Here is a 24,683-nt window from a genome sequence, read left to right as displayed (position 1 = left end):
CTGACGCGGTTCAACTCCTCCTTCGTCAGTCCACATTGGAGGATGCAGGTCGCCTTGGCGTTGGCTTCTACTTTCTTGATCAGAGTCGCGTCCTAGTTCTCGTATGGTATTGGCTTACCGGCGCCGTTAGTTGGTAGTTCGAGCCCAGTTTTGACGATCATCCAGACTTCAAAGTGAGTCTAGAGATACACCTCCATACAGCCCTTCCAGTAACCGAAGTCATCTCCGGTGAAGAGCGGTGGGTGGACGGTGCTATAACCTTCTTGGAGAGCCATTGAAGATCTAGCACGAGAAATGAGAAAAAAAAGAAACGAGTCTCGGGACTTGATCCTGGATTAGTAGTGTGGTTTAAAAGAAAAAATTAGCACGCATTCTCGAGTGGTGTTGCACCAACTTCAAGAAAAATTCGATTATGAAAAATCTGATCGGAAGGTGGTAAAAATACCGACTCTGATCAACTCCAAAAAACTAAAATCACCACGAAAGAATGCTTGATTGGTTGTTGTACCAAATCGAAGCGACTCCACTCTGATACCAATTGTTGGATCGAGATCCACTAGGGGGGTGAATAGCGCTCGTGGCTTTCACTTTTCGTATTCAAAAAATGTTCGAGTAATGCAGCGGAAATAAATAAAGCAAACACATAGAAAGACCCAAGTATTTTTACTTGGTTCGGAGCCTTGGGAGACTCCTACTCCAAGGCCCACACTCCTTGAGCATTTGCTTTGGGCAACAACTATTATAGCACAAAAAATACAATTGGAATATTACAATTAGTGCAGAAAAAGCTATACCGACAACTAAAATAGTAATCTCGTAGCTTCGGGTCATCAGGGACTTGTCGTATCTTATCCAGGTCGTTTCTTGAGCAGCACACGAAGGATGAATCACTTAGAATTGATGAATGAAGCTGCTGGTCGAGAATCCCTTATAAAGCCCACTGAGGGCGCCTTCAACCTCCTTGAAGGTGCCCCCATCCGTGCTGAGTTCACCGCGCGGATGAGCTCTGAAGGTGTCATCGCTGATCCACTTGAAGGTGCCTCCATACCTCTTGAGGGCGCCCTCAAACCTATCCGAGGCGCCTCAAGCCTCCATGAGGGTGCCTCCAGATCCGCAGCGCGCACATCTCCTCCTTTGCACCCGAGGCGCTTCCAAGCTCCATGAGGGCGCCTCGGGTACTGTTCATCCAAGACATACTTTGCTTTTTAGTCCTTGCAAAATATGTTACTCCACAAAATACCAACATATCCTGCAAAACAAAGTTAGCACATAATAAACACAATAACATAAATATTTTGACAATCTCCGGACCGTCTGGTTCTGACTTTGGATTTTCGACCGAAAACCCTAGGTCGAACCAACGCCTATTGTTCCCTTCGCGGGAACACGTCCTCACCTACTCCACTCAAGAGAGCATACCTGATGCCAGTCTGGTCCTCCAGACCGACTAGACTTTTCTCCTAGAGTTACCACCCCCTAGGACCTAGGGCTACCACCCTCTAGAATTTTTCACCACCTAGGGTTACCTCCCCCTAGGACCTAAGGTTACCCCCCTTAGGATTTCCACCACTTAGGGTTACCACCCCCTAGGACCTAAGGTTGTTGCCCCTTAGGGTTTTCCTCCACCTAGGGTTATCACCCCTTAGGACCTAGGGTTACCACCCCCTAGGACCTAAGGTTACCACTCCCTAGGGTTTTCCACCTGCCTAACCGCAGTTAGGACTTTCCTGAGAAACCTCATTCACACATGTTAGATAATAATTAACCTTAACTTTGAATCCCTTTGCCATTATCAAAACTTGAGTTCGATCATCGGATACTTCCCGCACCAACACATGGGACCTTGTGATAGAAGCTATCCCTTACTTTCTACGGTGTTTCCTTGAAACAGAGATCAATTCTCTACTAGGGAAGTTAATTAGAGTTTTAGGAGTTTTTCCCAAATTAATGTTAGGACATGACTTGTGTAATCTAGCGATTGTATGAACAAGGTGCCCTGTGATAGAGGGTATTCCTTTAACCAGACTTTCTAGGTTATCTTTTCTATTTAATTACATTAATCTATTATTAGGAAGTAAATTGGATAACCCTAACTATTATATAACCGGGGGGAGGGGGGGCTATGACAGAGGGTATTCCTTTAACCAGACTTTCTAGAATTGCTTCTTTACTTAATAGCATTAGAACTTGGGTAAACTCTTTTGTGCGACTTATGTGGGATTGTATCGAACTTTAGTTAGAAGCTCTACACAAGTGTAAGCATGGAGTTAGGTAGATGAACATTGTATATAGACATTATTAGTTTCATAATAAAATTGAAATCCTACAAGCTATCATTCTTTACTCACCTACGCTTATTCTCTTTCTCCCTACTCTCTTTCTCTTCCCTTCTCTTTCTTCTTTAAGTGTTCGTGAGCCAACATTCGATTGTCTAGATAATTCATCATGCGAAGTTAACTAGTGCTTAATTAATAGTCCTTATGGGATCAATATTTTATTATTTGACGACACCAGTATACTTACGGGCACACATCAAGTTTTGGCGCCATTGCTGGGGACTATTTTCGATTAACATTAGTTGATTAACATATGAGTTACTCTAGATATTTTTCTTTTTCTTTTTCTTTTTATATTTTCTTTCCTATTTTCACTATGCATTTTATTTCTTGTCTTCAATTATGCATTGTTGGTTTTCCTTATAATTGTTTTTAGATATTATGAGCATTAATATGTCAAGCAGATCTTTAAGAGAATTTTTCATACTTATGAGTACAAGAGGAAGATTTTTTATTGATGAAAATTATAATTCAGATGATGATCAATTTGAGTACCTTTGTAAAGTGCGTGGTACTACGTCTCATCCATCTGCTTTTTGTCACTTCTTCCAAAAAGTTGTAATACTATGGAACTTCAGTATTTGTTTCAACCTCTCATGAATGAACTAATTTTTGGCATTGATTACTATGATTTGAAAATTTATTAGACTCAGAACTTTCAACCCCAAGAAATTCCCAAGCAGCATGATTATTTCCAAACACAGTAGCATATCCCTAACCCACCTCACTACTACAATTAAGATTGGATGGATCATCAAAATTCTGATTATAGAAGTATGAAAGGTGTTGATCAATCTTTTCAAGCATCTTATAGTTTGTCAAAATTTCAGGATGATTTGACACTAGATAGACTACATCAATCTCAACACATTAAGCTAACTTTCTGGGAAGATTCCCATGACTTAGAAAATCTTTCGCCCAGCCAGATAAAGACCACAACACAAGATTCTGAAGAGGTAATGGTACAATGGGGGATTTGGTTTCTATGGATGTTATAATAAATTGATGAACATTTTTCTAATGAAGTTGTCGATCGTTTAGTTGATAATATTGATGTTAGTGGACTCTTCACCACTTATGATGATGATGTGGTGGATAAAAGTATAGGGACATGTACTATGGGAGGAAAAGTCCAAAGAATCACCTCCTTTGATTACACAACCAATTGATACTTTGGAAATTATAAGAATGGAATTGGTTGATGATAATGTGTAGGGACTTGTGCAATGGAAGCAAAACCCTAATAATCACTACTTTTAAAGGAACCGCCACTTGAACTAGAGCTAGAGCCACTACAAGATCCATAAGTAGTCATATTCACTTGTTTAAAACTTTCAAGTACCTCTCAGTCATGCAAGGTTAATATTTCTAATGATCTTTTAGAAAATTTCATAGAAGTACCTGTAACAACTCGAATTTCCTCATTTCGAGTCCTAAAAGTAATTTAAAAATATTTAAAAATACTTTTAAAATATTCTAGAGAATTTTAGGAATTTTTAGAGTATTTTTATGCAATTTTTGGAGGTCGTTTGGTATTTTTACTAAATGAAAGAAGTTTTGACAAAAAACGTCCAAGCCGAGATTCGAACCGTAGACCTCGGACCTGAACCGAGCCTTAACCGAATCCAGCCAGCCAACTGTTCTACAAATGTTTTGTGAATGAATATGGAACGAAATACATTTAAGCAGTAGTTAAGAATATTTAAAATAAAAGGGTAATAAAAGGCTCGGCTAAGGATTCGAAACCGTGACCAAGGGTTTCGGTGAAAACGTAGTCAACCAAGTGTGCCGGCGGGTGGTGTTAATTAAGGAAAGAGCGAATAATATTTAAGTAGTAGTTGGCTAATAAAAAAACCCTAGTTACAAAAGAGGGCTTAATTTTCTCCCGAAACCGATTCTCTTTCTCACCTTCCTCTCGCGTTAGCGCTTCTCTCGGGCGAAAACGCAGCAGCAGCTAGGGCACGATTCCAGCGGCCGACAAGGGGATTCTCTGGAGGTTCTTCACCAGTACAAGGTTCCCTCGTCGAGGCGGAGCCGTGAGCACAAGAAGAGACCGAGAGCTCGACTTCTCCGGAAACCCTAGAGCCTTTGCTTCGATTGTAAGTCCAAGAACACCATTGTAAGTTGCTACTCACCTGCAGTAGAGTAGTTCTGGGTTCTTAATCCTCTGTTTTCGAGTTTTCTGTGAAGATTGATGATTTAGGGTTGCTGCCGTGTATCACATAAAGTAGATAGAAGGGGGTTTTGGTTGGATTAGGTTTCGGATTTATGCTATAAAGTTTTGTTTAGCACAACATTCATTTCTTTTGGTTTCCTGCCGTGAGTTGGTTGGAGCATGTTCTTAAGGGCAGTGTTCTTTTGGTTAGGGCAGTGTTCTTAAGGGCAGTGTTCTTTTAGCACAGCATTCATTATATGGTTTTAAGAAATTTGAGCATGAAATGGGTTAATTTGGAACATGCAGTTGGTTGCATTGGGTAGTACCTTAGTTTAGACTTCTTTAGTTTTGGCGGTAGGCGTGTACCATATTTAGTAGAAGTGTAGAATTTTAGATTCCTATAAGCATCTAGTTCTTTTCAATTTGTAGTTTAGCAAGTATAAGATTTAGTTTTTCTTACCGTGTAGTTTTAGTTTTCCTCTTCGTGCTCAAGTTTCAGATTTAGCTCTCTTTAGTTTTCCTTTTGTTAACCTTGTATCTAAGTATAAGATTTCAATTTCAGATTTAGTTTCTTATGCTTTCTTAACTAGTTGGAACAACCCTTATATTTAGCATACAAGTTTAGATCTTTTTGTGGCATTAATGGGCACGAACAACCCTATGTTTAGCATTTTCTGTTTAGACATTTTTTTGTGCTATTTAGAGGGCACAAACAGCCTTTAATCCAAGTACATAGTATTAGTTTTCTTTGCTATTTTAACAAACATGATCAACCCTGTTATTAGCATTGTAGTTTTAGTTACTTCATTACTTTAACAAGCATGAACAGCTACTCTCTAAGTGTATGCAGTTTTTTTTTTAAGAATGCATATTTTTCTTTCTTTGATTTATTTCTGCTGTAGCATGCCTAAAGATTTCAGATTTGTTTTCCTTGGTTTTAAATCTATTGTAGCATGTTGGAATAGGCTAGTATTTTACTTGAATAAGTATAAGAAAGATAAAGAAAAGAAAGAAAAAGGTCAAGACCTTAAGTAGATTCCCAAAGTCAAGACTTTAGGAATTTTAGCACACAAGGTGCTTGTTAAAATGTCAAGACATTTAAAGAAGAAGTAATAAAAGATAATAAGTATTTTACTTTAAAGAAGCTAGTACCCGACTTCCGAGGTTGTCGTTAAACAAATCCAGGTGACCAATTCCAAGGACTTGACCCTGGTAAGACCAAGGTCTTTACCCTCATAGGACTGATGACTAGCTACCACAGTCTCTATTAGGGAGTGCGCATTGGTACTAAGCCTGGGCCCAAGAAAGAAGTTGATTATTATTTTTAAGTATTAAAGTATAAGTTTTTAACCAAGAAGAACTTTATTATTGTTTTGAAGTAATAAAGTATAAGTTGTGGAACAAATGAAACAAGTTTCACATATGCTTAGAATCAATAAGTTTAGTTCTTTTGAATTCTAGCATGCAGTATTAGTTTTATTTGTTTCTTGATTATTTTATTGAGCATGATTAGATTTATCTACTAGCATGCAGTTTATTCTTGTATATCATGAGTATGCAGTTTATAGTGCTTTACTATTGATTATGCATGAGCAGATTTATTTCTAGTTTCAGTACATATAAACATGATGCAGCTATATTTATGCTTTATTTTCTTTTAGAGCATTCAGTTTCTAGTTCTTCTTGTATACATGCATATCCGTGTTTTTGTGAGTTAGATAGCGCTTACTAAGTAAATTTTGCTTATAGATTGCATTTCCTCTTACTGCAGATAAAGGAAAGGAAAAGATATAGCAAGGGAGGCGACAAGGCGGTGCGGATGGTGTGTGATGCCAGGACTATGGAGAGATCTGGGGATTTGCCAAGAATTTATTAAGACTGTTTCCGTTAAATTGTTTAAAGAATTTAGAACTTATACATGCTACTCTATGGATTGTTTTATCGTGTTTTGTGAAAGTTGATTATTTTGATTATATATGAACTGCGTGGGTGTTTGATATATGTTCCATCCACCTGTGGCTATGTATACTGTGTATGTATTGATGTTTATGGTCACCGGTACAGGGGAGACTCTGCCGAAATTTTTCGGTAGGGATTCCTCGTGGTTTCGATCACACCGGTTAAGTAGAGTTAATAGTTAAGTAACGGTCACCTTAGAGAGTAGTAGAGTTGTAAGAAGGGTGGTCTTTATAGTACCTGTTATATATTTTGTTGGATGTGATTCAATTTTTAATACATGCTTTGTCAAAGCTAATATAGTTTTAGTTCTATCTTTTATAATATGCTTGTGAGAGATATGTTTTCCCTATTGGTGTGTAGATTTTCATGAGGCCATGATTTGGAAGCTCACACTGAACCATCTCCGTCCTTCAGAAAGAACTCGCAAAGAGACGAAAATGAAGAGAGCGGTGATACACTACATTACTCTTATGATCATAGCTCTCTTCAAAATAATATGGGTCATTGGAAGGAAAGTCTTGAAGTTTCTTACTTCGGCAAGATCATATTTCGATAAGCCTAATAAGGGGTCAAGCTAATGACCTTAAACAAGCACTTCTTGGGAGGCAACCCAAGTTCTTCTTTCTTATTTTCATTTAAGTTTTTAGTTTCTTTCTAGTTTCTTTTCTTTCTTCATAATAACCCTAATCCCTCTACTTAATTTTTTTTTGTCTCTTTATTTTTATAGGATTCTAAGTTGTGGAGGAGTGTAAATCACATATAGAGAAGTATCTTCAAAACATTAATGTCTCAACCATTTGAAGCTCATCACTTGGTAACTTCTCTAACTCTAAAATCTCCTCCACTTTACATTTCTAGTTTTCATTGGGACAATGAAAAGTTTAAGTCTAAGGAGATGTGTTGGGTTTAGTTTATTTTTTGTCATATTCCTTAGTTTTTGTTACATCTCTTTTTGCATAATAAAATTTTTCTAGTTGCATCATTCATTATACCATGATTATTTATTCCTTAATGTAAAATACTAGCATGCTTGTTCTAGATTTCATGTGGTTTATTGGTTACTTATGGTGCTAGTATGTTTAGTGATCTATCTTTTTCTATCTATGATAGCATGAAGTGAGTAGTGTTTTTACTGTAAGAGTTTAAGTATTGGCATTATTTTAGGGTCTCTCTACACCTTGCCTAATTTTGATTGTAGATAACTCTAAAAGTAGTCATGATTCAAAGAACTGGACTAGTACTTATGTTTCTAAGGTGACATCTTAATTATATTTTGGTTACTGGATGATTTTGGATCATGGCAACTCACTTGGAAAAATTAAATCTCTACATTGGCATATGTGATTAGTACTTCACCTTATAAAGCACAAAAAAAATTATTTAAATAAGGGATAAAAATAGTTGTCGTGAGTGGAAACTAATAATTTACCCTTTTGAGATCAAGTTAGGTTACTAGCAAAATAAATATTATATTTCTCTTGATTCCGAGTAGTTCTTTGAGACCTTGTGTAGTTTTAGAGATATAAATCATGTGTGTGATAGGTAAGTTCATATTTGCCAAAAGCATAAGGAACATAGTTTTATGACGACTTGATAAGGCTTAGGGATTGAAACTTGAAAAATTTAGATCACTATTACACTGAGCATGAATAACTATTTCTTAGGCCATACCTAAACAACCTTTGTATCTTGCTCACCAATGAAATCATTTGATAGGATTAGATCGATTTTCTAGAAATTATGATGCACTATTTAACCACAAGAGTTTAGATGCAGTTTTTGCTTGAGAACAAGTAAAGGTTTAAGTCTGAGGGTGTGATGTGCATAGATTATATACACTTTTATGCATATTTTAATGCATATCTACTTATATTTCATGAGCATAATCTATGTTTATTGCATCTTATTTCATTATAATATCATATTTCTACTCCTTTGTTCAGAGATCTGCTCTTTGTATTTTTTTATTAATTGGATGTGATTTGAAGTGAAAACAACACTTGTAAACAACTTGGAGAACAAACAAAGAAAAAGGTTTGGTCGTGTGGAATCCACATGGCCGTGCCACATGTCTAGAGGAGGAGAAGGATTTGGCCGTGTGAACCCACATGGTCATGTCACAAAGCAGGGACGAAGCAAGCCCCATTCGTGTTGAATCCACATGGTTGTGTTAATGAAGCAGAAAAGGAGCAACACCCGACCATGTGGATTCACACAGTAATGTCAATTTCTAGAGCCGAAGCAGCACACGATCATGTAGATTCATACGGCCATGTCAATTTCTAGAGCCAAAGAAGCACACGGCTGTGTGGAATCCACATGGTCGTGCTACTAAACCAATGCCAAGGCAGGCTGTGGTCGTCTGGATTCACACGGCCATGGCAGGCCCGTGCCCAACTCTATATTAAGGGTTTTTTCTCCCCTTCTCACATATCTTTAGCTTGGGGCTTGCCCCCATTTCTTGGGGAAGGGTTCTCCCCCTTGGGGAAACCCTAGAAGTTTCTTCTTCTCCGATTCATCCACCTCCGGAGTAAGGATTACAAGCAAGAAAACTAACGATGTATAGATAAGCATTCCTCTCTTCCCTATGTTGTGTTTGGATTGTAGGATGCTTAGTTTCTTATCTCTTGTTTGTAAATTCTTCGCAATAGACTAGATCTCTAAATCTAGGATGTAGGAAGTAGTTATGATGCGATGTGATGTGTGAACTATATATTTAGATATTTTCTTATGCTATGATATGTTTTACGACTTGTTCTTGTATGTTGTGCTTTGTATGTGTTTGACAAAATGTGTGTGAGGTCAATACATTTAGATGTAGAGTTTTGATAACCATGTAGAGGAAGGGCCTTGGATTGTAAGACCATGGGACCTTGTGACAAAAGGTATCCCTTACTTTCTACGGCGTTTCCTTGAAACAAATATCAATTATTTACTAGGGAGTTTAATCAGAGTTTTTGGAGTTTTCCAAATTAATGTTAGGAAGTGACTTGTATAATCTAGCAATTGTATGAACGAAAAGTCTTGTGATGGAAGGTATCCCTTTAATCTGACTTTCTAGGTTACCTTTTCTACTTAATTACATTAATCTATCGTTAGGAAGTAAATTGGATAACTCTAGCGATTGTATGATGGGGGGCCTATGATAGAGGGTATCCCTTTAACCAAACTTTCTAGAGTTACTTCTTTACTTAATGGTATTATAACTTGGGTAAACTCTTCAGTGTGATTTACGGGGGGTTGTATTGGACTTTAGTTAGAAGCCCTACACAAGTGTAAGCATAGAGTTAGATAGATGAATAATGGATAGGGACATTAACTAGTATCATAATGAAATCAAAATCTTAAAATCTATTATCCTTCACTCACCTACTCTTATTCTCTTTCTCTCTATTCTCTTTCTCTTCCCTTCTCATTCTCCTTTAAGTTTTCATGAGCCAACATTCGATTGTCTAGATAATTTACCGTGCGAAGTTAACTAATGCTTAATCAGCAATCCTTGTGAGATCGATATTTTATTACTTGACGACACCCGTATACTTGTAGGCACACATCATGGGTGTGTGTACAAGATATCAATCTTGTGCCAAGGAGTCACATTTGAGTGTTGTTAAACGAATTCTTCAATATCTCAAGGGAACTTAAATTGTAGGTCTTTGGTATCCTCGAATTGAGACCTTTGATCTAGTGGGATATACGGATTCTGATTATGTCGGATGCAAATTAGATTGCAAAACTAGTGGTGAATGTCAATTTCTAGGATCCTCTCTAGTGAGTTGATCAAGTAGGAAACAATATTATGTAGTTCTCTCCACAACCAAAGTGGAATATATCGCTATGGGAGAGTGTGTATCATAATTATTATGGATGACCCATACTTTAGAAGATTATAAACCCACTTACAAAAATATTCACGTTCTTTATGATAATGTGAGTACCATAAACTTAACTAAAAAATCAATTCACTATTCAAGAACAAAACACATTATGGTTAAACATTATTTTATTCGTAATTATGTGACTCGAGGTGATATTGTTCTTAATTATATTGAATCAAAATCCAACTTAGCCAACATTTTCATTAAACATCTTCCCAAAGTTGAATTTAGTTTTCTTCAAAGAGAATTGGGAATGTATTATGTTGACTAGACCATAAACCTTCATGATCATTTCAAAAATACAAATTCTTAAAGCCCACTTAACCTTTATTTTACATTCTACATAAACATAGGATTTCCTTTGATATGTTTAGATGTGAGTGATATGTTAGGGACAATTCTCTTAGTTATAATGCTTATTATGATGTATTACTTTGATCAAGAAGATTAAAATTTTCATGGATCATTCATTTATCCAATCATGATGAAAGCAAGTGTACAAATCATGTATATTTAGCCCAAGATTGTGGTTGAAAATTATGTTTTGAAGATCATTTCAAAATAATTTTTGAAACCCTTGGTGAAGTCTATCTTTCGATTGAAGTCACCATAGATTAGTTAGATACAAAGTATAGTGAAACATTAAAGTTTTTAATAGTTTTTAATTTTGTATCTATTTTTGAAAATGGGATGTATTTTCATATGAAACTATTTTCCTTGAGAGTATATGGCATAAGTAATGTCTACATAAAATTTCATAATTTTCTAATACTTGTAGAATTATCAATGATTTTTCTAAATTTTGGTTTGAAATTAAAATTAGATATTCAGGTACGGTAATCGATTGGATCAATTGATTACAGCACACAAATCAATTGAATCAATTAATTAGTGATGACCAATATGATTTGTGTTAGACCAATCAATTGGTATAATCGATTAAGAGTCATTTTGTCGCGCGAACAGAAATTTGTTGAATTGATCACCTGATTGATTACGATCATATTAATCGATTGAATCAATCGATTTGGGTTACTTTTTCTCCGCATAGATTCAATTGGAATTGAATAGACAATTGATTAAACCTTATTTAATCGATTGGTGTAATTACCTAATCAATTCAAGATCTCGACTTAAACCTCATGCCCTAACTACTCTATTCATTCACTCATTTTATTTTCTCTCATTCTCTTGAACCCTAAAACCTCTAAAACCTTTTTCGGTGTCGTGCTCATCCTTGACGTCTCTCCAGCGATGACTACACTGTTTAGGTCACTCCGGTAAGACCTAGGTCTCTCTCATGTCCTTGATTTTCCCTCTCAACCTCCCGGTGATAGCCTTTCCCTATCCTGAGACCTAAGTTTCTAGTGCTTGTGTGGTTTTGATGACTACTTTCATTGGTGTGGTGTCAATTAGTCCTTATCTCTTCGCCATTCACTTTGCTGGGCAAACAATGTCGCCACCAAGGTAAAACCTAAAACCCTAATCCCTACCTTTCATTCGATTGTTTATGTATTCGTGTCCACTTTGCTAATCAGTTTGTTTGGCATCTCATTCATGCATCATTCCATATCATTGCTATTATTTCTCATGCATGTTTAGTGCATTCTTTCGTTACCATTAGGAAGAAACAAAAACAAGTAGAGTCAGGTGAGGGTTCATCTCGCCACCATCAACCACCTACTAACTCTCGCTTTCCAAATGCTTTTCATCAACATGATTTCAACTCGATAAAGTTCAAACTTATTCTGGCTTGGTCAATTGACCCAATCTTCTTCCATCATCACTATAAAGATGTAGTTCGGATCATTGCCCACTATCAGTTGCAGAAGCTTGTCTATTGTGAGCATCCTATCAATGAATCATTAGTTAGCAAATTCTATAATAATTTGCATCCTGGTGTGGACTTGACATATCGTACTTGCATTGCAAAATGAAATATCGACTTTTCTCTCACCATTTTTTAGGAGTTTCTATATTGTCGTCCATCCACGAATGCTCTTGCATTTTATCCCACCTTACCATATCTCCTGCCTCCACCTTTTGACCATCTCTCTTTGTCTTTTATGTATGAGCATTTTTATCGATGACCCCGTCCAAACAACCCTAGTGTTGCGATCACCAATTTCTCGGCACTTGAGATATCTACACCAAACAATGCTTTGTTCAAAGTTACTGTCAATTGTCTATTACCTATTGTGACTCATGCGCTAGCTGTTATTCGACCCTCTCACCTTTTCATGGTATACGCTCTCCATCATTACCTTGACATAAACATTGCATTGAATGCTTTCTACTGCATTACTCACTTTGTCACATTTGTCCATGGTACTATTTATACGCCCCTTGGACATATCATCATAGAGTGGTTAGCATCTTTGGGCATCGATGTCTCACATGGCGCCAGGGTGTAGCAGATGACGAAGAAGTATTTGAGGGTCTCGGCTTGATCCTTCTCATTAGCTGGCATTGAGGTAGAGGGGGATATCGTAAGATGGATTGACGGTCGTCGCTTGGGTGAGGGGCCACGACTACGAGTTGCGGAGTAGGTTGCAGCTGGGGCTCAGTGGCAATAGCTCATAATTGCGATGATGATAACGACGTGTATAGCGATGATAATGATCTTTGATCTCATGTTTTGGAGCTCAAGTAGACTATGGACACACGCTTCGAGGAGATGTGCATGGATCATGCTCTTGAGATGGCTAAGGCGCGCACTAAGCTTGCGACCATCGGGCGTTGACAGATTGATCTACAGACGAGCATTGATTCCTTGATTGATCTAGTACGCTCGTGGATGTCGGGTCATCCTCCTCCTTATACACCTCCTCCAATGAGTTTATCCCTTACTGTCAAAAAGGGCAACAAGCTAGAGGAAGAAGAAGAAGTTGAAACCCTAAAGTCAACAAGTCAAGGATTTTATCAAGAGAGTTCAACTTCAAGATGGATTTTTGAGATAGACTCAAATTTGATATTCGAGTGCCTCCACCATTCATATCGCCAAACTTCAATCTTTGGAAATCAAGAATCAAAAATTTTTAATGATCGAGATAGAGCAATGATTTGCTCTAATGGAGGGATTTGAAGCTCCAAGTGATAACAAAGGCAAACTCATCAGGAGAAGTAAATGGAGCAAGGAACAAATCAAGAGATGTGAGACCAATGACAAAGTGATCAAATTATTAGTTAATTTATTGCTAGGCAACATTTTGAGCCAAATTGGAGATATATAAAGATGCTAAGGAGCTATGGAGAAAATTGGTGAAGCTCCATGAAGATCCATCTACAATTTAGAGCAACGACAAAGGCAAAGAGAGAAAATCTTTGTTTCATGTATATGAGGATTTGGAGGTTGAGAGATACCAAACATCCGAGGATGAAGTTGTCACCTCAAGGATTAAGGGGAAGTGTAGATCATTGGCATTGGAGCAAAAAGAAGTCTCTGCATCCAGATCAAATGAAGAAAATGTCACCCCTGTATGTGAAGGTATAACAATTTTAATTTGTAAAAATAAAGATCATATTATTTGCTTTGAGTGTAGAGGAAAAGGATATTACAAAAGTAAGTGTACCAAATTGGCCAAAAAGAAGGCTCAAGTGACACTCAGAGTGTTGCAAAAAGCATACCCTGTTAATGGAGATGCCCCCTTTTATATATCATCTCTAATAACTGCCGCAATCATGAGATGGCAGAGAATGTTGGATGGCATAAGTTGTCGAGTAAGAAAATATATACAGCTTGGGAAGCGTACAACCATTGTCCGAGAAATCTTCTGTTACTCATGTGCGCCTTTTTTGTAACTTACACCATTAATGTGATGGTTGAAGGAATATACTGTCACACTGTATCGACTGATAGAAAGTGTAGAATCGCCTTTGAGGAAGATTCCATTGAATGCTCATATAACAATAAAAGAATATTCTCTGTCAAACGGTTGTTATTCTCTGATAGACTATCGCGATTCTCTGACAATGTGATCCCCGAAGGTATCTCGGCCGGATATTTAGGCGTCTGAGTGTATATATAAAAGTAGAGTACTAAATATGGTAGGATGTTCAGCCCTTAAGACTGCTCAGATATATGTTATGTAATGCTAGAGTTCTGATTATGGATAGAAAATCAAGTCCCCTAGGTTCGGATGACCATATGACCGATCAACCATACGCAGGGATACTTGTTTCACGAAAATAGAGAAATAAACCTCGAGAGGCCCGACCTGTACTTTCCGCCGATCGTCCTTGTATTGGGATGCTCGCTCCTGAAGTGATGTCTGAGCTCTAGAAATCCAGTCGGATTTCTTCTAAGATTTGCCTTGTATGTTTACTCGGCAAAGATAAGAATACTGAACCTTATAACTCTAGTCAGTTGTATATTCGGCCACCCAGAGAAAGATGCTAGGTCTCCGGGTCCTGTCCGAATATTACTCCTGGCCGACTTTATGGTCGGTCAGGATTCTCTTGAACCCGAATGGACAATGACCGATCGAGTATATACTAGGTGTCTTACTACAAGCGGGAAGCACTAGGTTCCTTTGGTCCGACCGACCTCTTGGCCGACCGTCTTTAAACAGAGGGTTTTAGCGTTGGGCAAAGAACCAAGCCCTATTAAGAATGACTCCTTGACTTGGGCCATCACCTCATCTTGACTTTAACTGACTTTAACTGCAACGTCATATCTGGGTCTGTTATGACGTATCAATATGTTTCTTATGTCACACTTTTAGATATAACATAACTCTTGTTATTGAACTTAGAAGAAACATATTGCAAATTACAGGGACAAAAGAGTTCATTTATGATATCGTCTTCCACGAATTATTGGAAAAGAAGTGTTCATGGTAGCAAAGGTTCTTGAATGTCTTCAGTAGTTTGTGGGAAAGCAGCTTCTTCTTTTGTCTTGGCCCAGAGCACCTCATAGAGTCCACAGAACATGAGGAACATAGCAACAATGCTGCAACATTAAAGTCCAAGAAATAGCTCCATCAGCAAACTGTCTATAGATCATCAGCAATTGAATTCAATATCAAAACCGTACCTTTTTAGTCCGATTGACTGGCCTAAAACTACTGCCGTTAGAATGGCAGAAGCGACGGTTTGAACTGGGTTAAACATGCAGACGAAAACCGGCCCCTTTTCCTTCACAGACCATGTAATGAATCCAAGGCCAGCAGAGTTCACTACACCACTCTGCATTACACCCAACATTGAATGGCTATAGAAAGAAAACACACACCTGAAAGCATGATACATGTGACTTAGCAAAGCATGTGTACCATTAGAGCAACACGGATGGCATCCCATAAGTTCATGGTTGAAGTGCCAACGTCGATCTTCCCGTCAATCAGTAACTGTGCTATCGCTGTAAAAATTGTCCCCAACAAGGATGCAAAGGCACACAAGCTTAAGGGAGCGGGAAACTCCATCAATGTTGCAGCCTACACAACACGATTGTGGTTCTTGATCATGTCAAAAAGCATTAGTTAAGTGGTAGATTAAGTTGACTGAGGTGATAACAATACCTGCATAATTGTCGCGAAGGAGTTCATCAGGACAGCCCCAAAAAGGCATATGCAACCGATGAACCAACCACCAAAGATGCCGCTATTGACAGAGTTGGCAGGTGGAGATGAAGGATTTTGGTAGATGCTGAAGGCCACTGCTCCACCAATGCACACCATGTTTCCTAGGATCTTCAATCTGGTGAACCAGCAATTGATATCGAACCTCTCGAACCTACAACATATCGTCAGTATTTGAGGCCTACCACATGAATTCAAAACTCATGCTTAACTATTATAGATGTCTTCAAAGATCTATCATGTTACTATGATATTGGAATGTATTAAATGCATGTTCAAATCTAAGAAACAAGATTCTCTTATTTAAATGAAAGTAATGTACACTTAAAAGAGAATATATAATCATTGATTAGTTGCTTAATCGAATGATTACCTTAAAGACACTGCTACTATGAAGATGATTCCAGGGGCAAGATTAGGCATGGCAGAAGCAATGGAAGGAGATGTGATCTTCATTCCCGATATCACCATAACTTGATATAATGTTGCCCTAAAAATTAATTATATGAAATTAAAATTACAGATATAAGTGAGATCAAAACCATATAACAGAATTGGATTAATCTTAGTTACCCTAAAAGAGCAATCGAACTGATTTGGATTATCAATTTCCAACTTAGTCGAGCCGGCCATTTGCTCCTATTGTAAGTTGAACACAAATGTGTATCGATAAAGAATAGATACTTGAGTTATGCAAAGGTATAGAGGTGACGGATATTATTTACCTTTCGAATATGACCGCGAATGGAAGCATAATTTCAAACATGAAAAAGTTCACTAAAATGACAAAGAACAAAGGATTCATGCCAATGGAAAGAAAGGGGCTCAAGTACACCATGTAGGCTGCAGTGCTAACTTGAGTTACGACCAGGCCAAGGATGATGAAGGCATTGGTGAGCATGTGACTAAGGGGCCTCATTCTCACGATCTAGTTTGTTGATAGTAGAAACTTGAACACTTGAACGATGATAATGTGTTGAATGTGTGGTGGGGTTTATATAATGTATAATACCACTTTGATATTGAATATTTATTATTGTTATATTCCTTCTTTTTAGGATTCTTCTATTTTTTTAATAAAAATAAAATCATCCTATTCTAAAATCCTTTTTTCCCTTTTTTTATACAAAAATTTCAATGAATGATTATTTAATTACCTTGATATAAAAATAAAATCATCCTATAGAGATATATATTTTTCTGATCTAGGGGTTTATGAGTTCAGCTGACATAAGAGAAACAATAATTAATGCACACCTATAAAACTATTTAATACCTTACATTTCCCAACTCATGGTTGAAACAGGAAAGTAATTATTTATGTAATGGAATAAGAATAATCAAAGCAATGGAAGTTGAATCTTAGAGAAATTAAGGTCACTATTTTTTTTTTTAATGTTAGGCCGTTAAATTGAAAGTTATCGAAATAAAACCGTTAATTTTATTCAAATTAGAGTATTCCTTGTAATTAATTAATTGTTTGAACGTTGATTTTACTAATTAAGGAAGGAGAAATGCTTTGGAAAAAAGTGGATTGAAGGAATAAAGCATGTAGAGAAAAAAATAATAATCAATATTAACTAAAGCAATATAATTCTTACAAAGGATATTTAATAAGATAAAATTTCATTGCAAAATAACTAATAGTTTCAGTACCTATATACAAATGGTTCGAGTATAGAGAAGTATGCACATAGGCATTTGCTTGTCAAATTGTTGATCAATTCACTCTTACAATCCTTGTTCCACGTTACGGGAAGTAGGTCATGCCACATAGATTGTAAACGAGCCTAAGTCAGCCAAATATTCTGTTGTTCAAGCATTTTTAATAAGTTAATCTAAATCAAATATAAAATGAAATAAACTTCTGAAATACTTCTTGATACGACATGTTACGAGCCACTCCAAAGATAATGTAAAGTTGATAGTCAATATGATATGTGATGTGATGATAAGGAGAGATTTATTTTAAGAAAAGTTTTCGTCATAAAGGGGGTTAAAGTTAAGGCGGTCAACGTCCCTTATCACTGGTCAGGCGGGCGAGTGGTTCGTCCGACCGAGATATGAAAGGCCCAATCTGACATCATCACTAGCTCGGCCACCAACTGAGCTAAGACGCTCAAGACAGGAATGAACGCTAAGTGTTATATATAGAAGCAAGCCGAGCGGTTACCCCACTTGGTCTTACATCAATACTCAGATCAGCGGAGTAGAGTTATAGTCGAGCAGACCACACATGAACAACGCTAAATATAGCCGAGCGACTATCCCGCTCGGTCAAGGTGCGCATACATCAACCGGACAGTGGAAGTATCGGCTGAGCGGCTACCCTGCTCGACCAAGTAGTAGATTCATCAGCCAGACATTGGAGACTCCAGCCGAGTAGCCACCCCGCTCGGCCTTGCAATGGATGACACTAGGACAAGGAACTCTCAGCCGAGCGGCCATCCCGTTCGGCAGAGCAACAGACACCGCGGGATATCCTTCGACATTCTTTTGAGAGTTAGTGTCGTCGACGGGCGGCATGGTCAGGCAGAAGATCGTATGGCAGAAGCTTCCACTGTCACTTCAGAGATATGCTCGGCTCGTTAAGGTACTGTGTCAGGGACACTTTACTAACATGACTATTACGGAAGGTTTGGGACAGCATGCCCACTTTAAGAAGTGTGCACACAAGCTATAAGAGCCCTATATAAAGAGTGGGTGAAGCATCGGCGGCGGTATGCTTTTCTAGCGATCTCTATAGTGCGCTACAGTTTCCTTCACTTCTTGCTTCACCAGAGACTTACTTGAGCGTCGAAGGGTCATCGTCAGGGATCCCTTCCCTAGCTCAGCACTGACGCTGCTTGTGTTGCAGACGGGAGCAAAGTCCCTCGGAGGTCAGCAGGAGCATCATGTCCCCAGCATCCACCTCCTCAACTTTCGGACAGGATCATATTTGGCGCCGTATTTGGGAATGCCACTTGAATCTGAGCAGAGGAAATAGAAGATGTTGGACGGCTAACCACCGTGACGCTCACGCAAGAGGAGTTGGAGATGCTCATGCAAGCATGAGCAACAAAAATGATGGAGCAACAACAACAGCAAGCGATAGCTGATCGACTAGCACCGCAACCGGCGACCTCGGCGGTCGATCGACGAGCAGGGCAAGAAGACCGAGCGTAGCAACTCTCCGTGTGGGGGCAGAACCGTAGGCCGACCGACACCAAGGGGAAGCGCCGCCCATGCCGATCCCTTTCCATCAGGCTCTGTTCCAAACTCCATCGGAGATAGCTCAAGCGCATTAGGAGCAGGGGTCATCTTCTAACGAGGCGCCCGTGCGGGACACGAGAAAAGGAACAACACCCTGGAGTGTCGCATCCCCTGAACAGATCAACAGGCAGTTCTCAAAGGAAATCTTATAAGACTCTTTTTCTTGACACTACACCCCGTTGGCGATCAGGATGTACAACAGGGCAACCAACCTAGATGATCACCTAGATCGGTTCAACAATGAGGTAACGCTGCACCAGTACACGGACGGAGTAAAGTGCAAAGTCTTTCTCATGACTCTTTCCGGATCGGTGCAGCGATGGTTCAGAAGGCTGTCGGATGGCTCGATACGAGGTTTCAAAGACTTCCGAGGTGCCTTCCAACACCACTTCGCCAGCATCCGATGCCACCAAAAGACAAGTGTTAGCCTCTTCGCCCTGAAACAAGGGCCCAAGGAAGCGCTTCGAGCGTATATCCAGCGCTTCAACTAGGTGGTCATGGATATCCCCTCGGTCCCGTCCAAGGCTATGATGAATGCCTTCACCCAGGGACTCGCCGAAAGAGACTTCTTTCACTCGCTCATCCGGAAGCTGCCCCGAGACTTCGACCACATGTTGAAAAAGGCCAACGAATACATCAACGTGGAAAAAGCCCAAGAAGCCAGAAGGAAGGAGGCGCCGACCGAGCATTCGACGTTGACCGAATGTCGACCAACTAGCAGTCATATACCGCCTAAAGGACCGAGGGCTGAAGGATCATGGCTGCATCAAGAGACTAGAGCACACGTCGTGCAGCATGTAGCGTTTGGTCGGCCCAAGGCATCCAAGGGCAAGATATGGATGCCTAAGTTTTGCTCGTTCCACTAGTCGGTGACACACAACACGCGGGATTGTCGAGGACTGATGTCGATCATCAGTCGACCAGCCCCAAGGGGATATCGCCGTCACTGTCCATCTCCCGATCGAAGGGATCTCCACCACTCGATCGAGCGACGAGAAGAGAGAAGGGAGCCCGAGCACAATCACCATCCGCAGAGGGAGGAAATCGATCTCTCTAGAATCCCAGCCGAACGGAATAGGCCATCCGCTCAGGAAGAGGAAAGTAGAAATAACGTTTCCCGGGGAGAGATAGGCATTATTGCTAGAGGGCCGATAGGCGGAGATTCCAATTGGACCCGGAAATCATATACTCGTCGGTTGGAGATCCACGTCGTCGAGTGCAGCAAGGAGAAGGCCGAAGGGCCTCAGATCAGCTTCGGCCCCAGCGATCTGGAAGGGGTCGAAATCCCTCACGACGATGCTTTGATCATCCGAGCGGTGATCGCCAATTACACCATCCACCGAACCTTTGTCGATACGGGGAGTCCGTTGAACATCATTTTGAAGAAGGTGTTCGATTAGCTGCAGATCGATCACAGTGAACTGCTGCCCATGGTGACCCCGCTCTACGGGTTCACGGGTAATGAAGTCTTGTTGATTGGCAAAGCAAGATTGACCATCTCACTAGGAGAAGAGCCGTTAAGAAGGACTTGGACTACAAACTTCATAGTAGTGGATGCACCATCGACCTACAATGTCATTTTGGGCCGACCGGCGCTCAACAAGTTCCATGCGGTAGTATCCTCTTATTGCTAGAAGATAAAGTTCCCAGTAGATGACCAGGTAGGCGAGGTCAAGGGTGATCAACTGGCTGCTTGGCGATATTACGTGGAGATGGTCAAGGCCGAGGCCAAGGCAACATGAAAGGTTCCACGGCTACAAGTAAACGCTATTACCAAGAAGCCTCCTACCTTGATATATGAAGAAAAGGAGGAGATATAGATCCACCCAAGCCAGTCAGAAGCCACGACTTTCGTGGCTGTCGACCTGGAGGAGAAGCAGAGACGCTTGGCCGGTCAAACAAATAAAATGGGACTTCAGCGCCGAGTAGAATTTAATCATCTGGGCGGAGATAGAAAAGCTGTTGGAGGTCGGCCACATCAGGGAAGTCCAATTCCCGAGCTGGCTCGCCAATGTGGTACTGATCTCCAAGCCGGGCAACAAATGATGGGTTTGCATCGACTTTCATGACTTAAACAAGGCATGGCCGAAGGATTTCTATCCGCTACCCATGATAGATCAACTGGTGGACAGCGAGCTGATCTGCATGCTCGACGCATATCAAGGATACCATCAAGTGTTGCTCGCCCGAGAGGATCAAGAGAAGATCAGCTTCATCATAGCCGACGGAACATACTACTACAACGTCATGCCGTTCGGACTGAAGAACGCTGGAGCCACCTACCAAAGGCTAATGAATAAGGTATTTCGATGGTAGATCAGCCGTAATATAGAGGTATATGTCAATGACATACTCATCAAATCTCTCCGAGCGATTGATCTATGCACAGATATCAACAAAAACTGTCGAACGTTAAGAGCATACGAGATAAAGCTGAACCCAAGCAAGTGTATGTTCGGCACAAAGAGTCGTCGCTTCCTAGGCTACATTGTCACCGAGCGGGGCATCGAAGCCAACCCCAGTAAGATCCATGCTTTGCAGAACATGCCCCCGCCTCAAAATTTGAAGGAAGCTCAGAGGCTGACCTGTCGGATCATGGCATTATCCCGGTTCATATCCAAGTCATCTGATTGGAGTTTGCCACTTTTTAATATACTACTCTGAGCCACAAAATTCCAATGGGAAGCCGAGCTGAAGGCGTACCTGAGCTCACTACTTGTGTTGGCTAAGCCAGTCGCGGGTGAGCCACTCTGGATATATTTGTCGTCCAATGAACATGCCGTTGGATCGGCTTTAGTTAGGCCGAATGACCAACATCAGCAACCTGTATATTTTCTGAGTCATATATTGAAGGACGCTGAATCATGCTACACTGGTCTCGAAAAATTGGCCTATACATTGGTAGTCGCTGCGCGGAGTCTACGCCTGTACTTCCTAGCACACTCAATAATAGTGCTGACTAACAGCGCACTAGGGAGAGTTTTTCTCAATCCAGAAGCGTTCGGACGGCTATTCAAGTGGACAACCGAGCTTAGCGAATTCGACATCCAATATCAACCCTGAGCGGCAATCAAGGTTCAGGCCCTAACGGATTTTGTTATATAAGTCCAAAGTAACGAACCACCAGTGACATAGAAGATATATATGGATGGATCATCCACTCAGTAGGATAGCGGGATTGGCTTAATCCTCATCTCACCTCTGGAAGACCGGATGAAGCTATCCGTCCAGCTGGACTACCGAGCTACTAACAACAAAGCAGAATATGAGGCACTGATAGTTGGCCTATAAGTAGCTCAGCACGTAGGAGCAGACAAAGTCCTCATCCATTCAGACTCCCAGCTCACCGCTCAGCAACTATTCAAGACCTTTAAAATAAGTAGCTCGCGGTTAAAGCTATATGCAGAGACTTTTGAAAAGCTGAAGGCCAACTTCCAAGAGATGATTATCTAGAAGATCCCCCGATCGGAGAACTAAGCGGTGAATGAGCTAGCAAAGCCAGCTAGCTTGTTAACGCCGATCATCATAGGTCAGCCGATCGAGCAAGTATCGCTGGTGGCTCACATCGACCGTATGGAGGGAATCACCTTTCCAAACGACTGGAGGACGGGCCTAACAGAGTTCTTGTGTTCAGGGATTGTACCTACCGATTCGGAGGATGCTCGCCTGATAAAGAAGAGAGTCGATCGGTTCACGCTGATCGACAACCAACTCTATAAGAAGGCTTTCGCCCGACCCCTACTCAAATACGTTGGATAAGAAGATGTCGATTACAACCTGAAGGAGGTACACCAAGGTGCTTGTAGGGGTCACCCAGGCGGTCGCGCATTGACTCGGAAAATACTTCTGGCTGGATACTTCTGGCCTTCCAGGAGGGCGTCGTTCGGACGGTGGCCACTTGCCTATCTTGCCAGAAGTACCACAACATGCTGCACCGACCGACTGAGGAAATGAAAGCGTCCACGGTATCATACCCATTCAACCATTGGGCATGGATATCGTGGGGCCTTTCCCTATGACAATCAGTCAGCGGAAGTTCCAGCTAGTGGCGGTAGACTACTTCTCAAAGTGGGTCGAGGTCAAAGCACTGACTAGAATCACCGAACAGATGGTCATCAAATTTATCTGGAAGAACATCATCTACCAGTTCGGAATCCCATGCCAACTCGTGTCTTACAATGGGAGGCAATTCGCCGAATGGGAGGCAATTCGTCGTTCAGGAGCTCAAAGAATGATGTAAAGGCTATGACATCCAATAGTCCTTCACCTTAGTGACCTACCCCCAAGGCAACAGACAAGCTAAAGTCACCAATCGGGAAATCCTCCGAGTCTTGCGCGCTCGGCTTGACCACATGGGGGGCAGCTAGGTTGACAAGCTCCCCAGCTTGATGTGGGCGCTTCACACGACTCCAAAAGAGGCGATCGGCGTCACCCCATTTCAGTTGGTGTACGGCGGTGAAGCGGTCGTCCCAGTGGAGGTTGGAGTAGAATCTGATCGAGTACAACTCTATGATGAAGGGAACGTCGAACAGAGGTAAATGGAGCTTGACTTGGTGGATGAAACGCGGGCAAAAGCCGTCGTTCGACTGACGACCTACTGGCAATGTATGTAGTAGAATTATAATCGGCGGGTGATCCCGAGATCCTTCCAGGTCGACGATCCCGTCTGGAAGAAAGTGAAGCCGGTCGGCAATGTCACCAAGCTCTAGGCACCATGGGCAGGACCATTCAAGGTCATGCAGAAGCTCCGTTCGGACTCCTATTATTTGGAGGACAAAGAGGGGAGGCAGCTCGAGAGGCCCTAGAGCGCGAACCATCTGCAACCCTATAGGGTTGGATGAGAGGTGCGCAAGTGAATCCTATATTTTTCGGCTATTGTGTGTTTGCCAAGTGTAGGGAAAAGTTTGAATAAAAAAGCAAAGACCTCTTTTAAGCGCGTCTCTCCCAACAGTCGAGTGACGACCTTAAATCCGGGTGCAAGTATAAATAAATCGTCGAGCGGCTACGTTAAACGCTCATCTCCCCCAACGGTCAAGTGGCGACCTTAAACCCTCGTCTCCATCAACGTTCGAGCGACAACCTTAAACCCTCGTCTCCATCAATGGTCGAGCGGCGACCTTAAACCCTTATCTCCATCAACGGTTGAGCGGCGACCTTAAACCCTCATCTCCACCATTCTTCGAGCGGCAACGTTAAACTCGAGTCTTTGCCAAATCGTCGAGCGACGATGTTAAACGCAGGTCTGTTTCAAATCATCTAGTGGCGACGTTAAACTCGGGTCTTCGCCAAATCGTTGAGTGGCGACGTTAAATGTGTGCCTGCTTTGAATCGTTGAGCGGCGATGTCATATCCGAAGCTTCATCAACTAGACAAGCGACAACGACGAACCCAAGACTATGCAGGCGGTCAAACGACTAACTACAGATGAGGGTTGCCTGAAAACCCCCAAAATGGCAAATAAAGGGCCCGTTTGAGAGGACACACTATAATACTACTGGCCCAACGACTTGAAAAGAAAGGCGAA

General features: G+C 40.8%; 1 protein-coding gene across 1 annotated transcript; it reads right to left on the bottom strand.

Annotated features, from left to right (window-relative positions):
* Positions 1-15,161: 15,161 nt before the first annotated feature.
* Positions 15,162-16,826, bottom strand: LOC121995211 (WAT1-related protein At5g47470-like). Its single transcript, XM_042549013.1, has 6 exons — positions 16,633-16,826; positions 16,281-16,397; positions 15,848-16,061; positions 15,602-15,763; positions 15,364-15,515; positions 15,162-15,279 (listed from the first exon to the last, which is right to left on the bottom strand). The coding sequence occupies exons 1-6, from the start codon at positions 16,824-16,826 to the stop codon at positions 15,162-15,164; spliced, it is 957 nt and encodes a 318-aa protein (XP_042404947.1).
* Between the last annotated feature and the right edge of the window lie 7,857 nt (positions 16,827-24,683).

The sequence above is a fragment of the Zingiber officinale genome, chromosome 6A, assembly GCF_018446385.1.
Source record: "Zingiber officinale cultivar Zhangliang chromosome 6A, Zo_v1.1, whole genome shotgun sequence".
Taxonomy (NCBI): domain Eukaryota; kingdom Viridiplantae; phylum Streptophyta; class Magnoliopsida; order Zingiberales; family Zingiberaceae; genus Zingiber; species Zingiber officinale.
This window is presented reverse-complemented; position numbering and strand designations above follow the sequence as displayed.

Bases quoted from the DNA above. Each gene is read 5' to 3' on its own strand.
- LOC121995211 (XM_042549013.1), bottom strand. From the start codon at position 16,826: ATGAGGCCCCTTAGTCACATGCTCACCAATGCCTTCATCATCCTTGGC. The intron at 16,062-16,280 runs GTAATCATTCGA...GATATGTTGTAG, and splicing joins ATAGTAGCAGTGTCTTTAAG to GTTCGAGAGGTTCGATATCA. The intron at 15,280-15,363 runs GTACGGTTTTGA...TTAATGTTGCAG, and splicing joins CAGTCAATCGGACTAAAAAG to CATTGTTGCTATGTTCCTCA.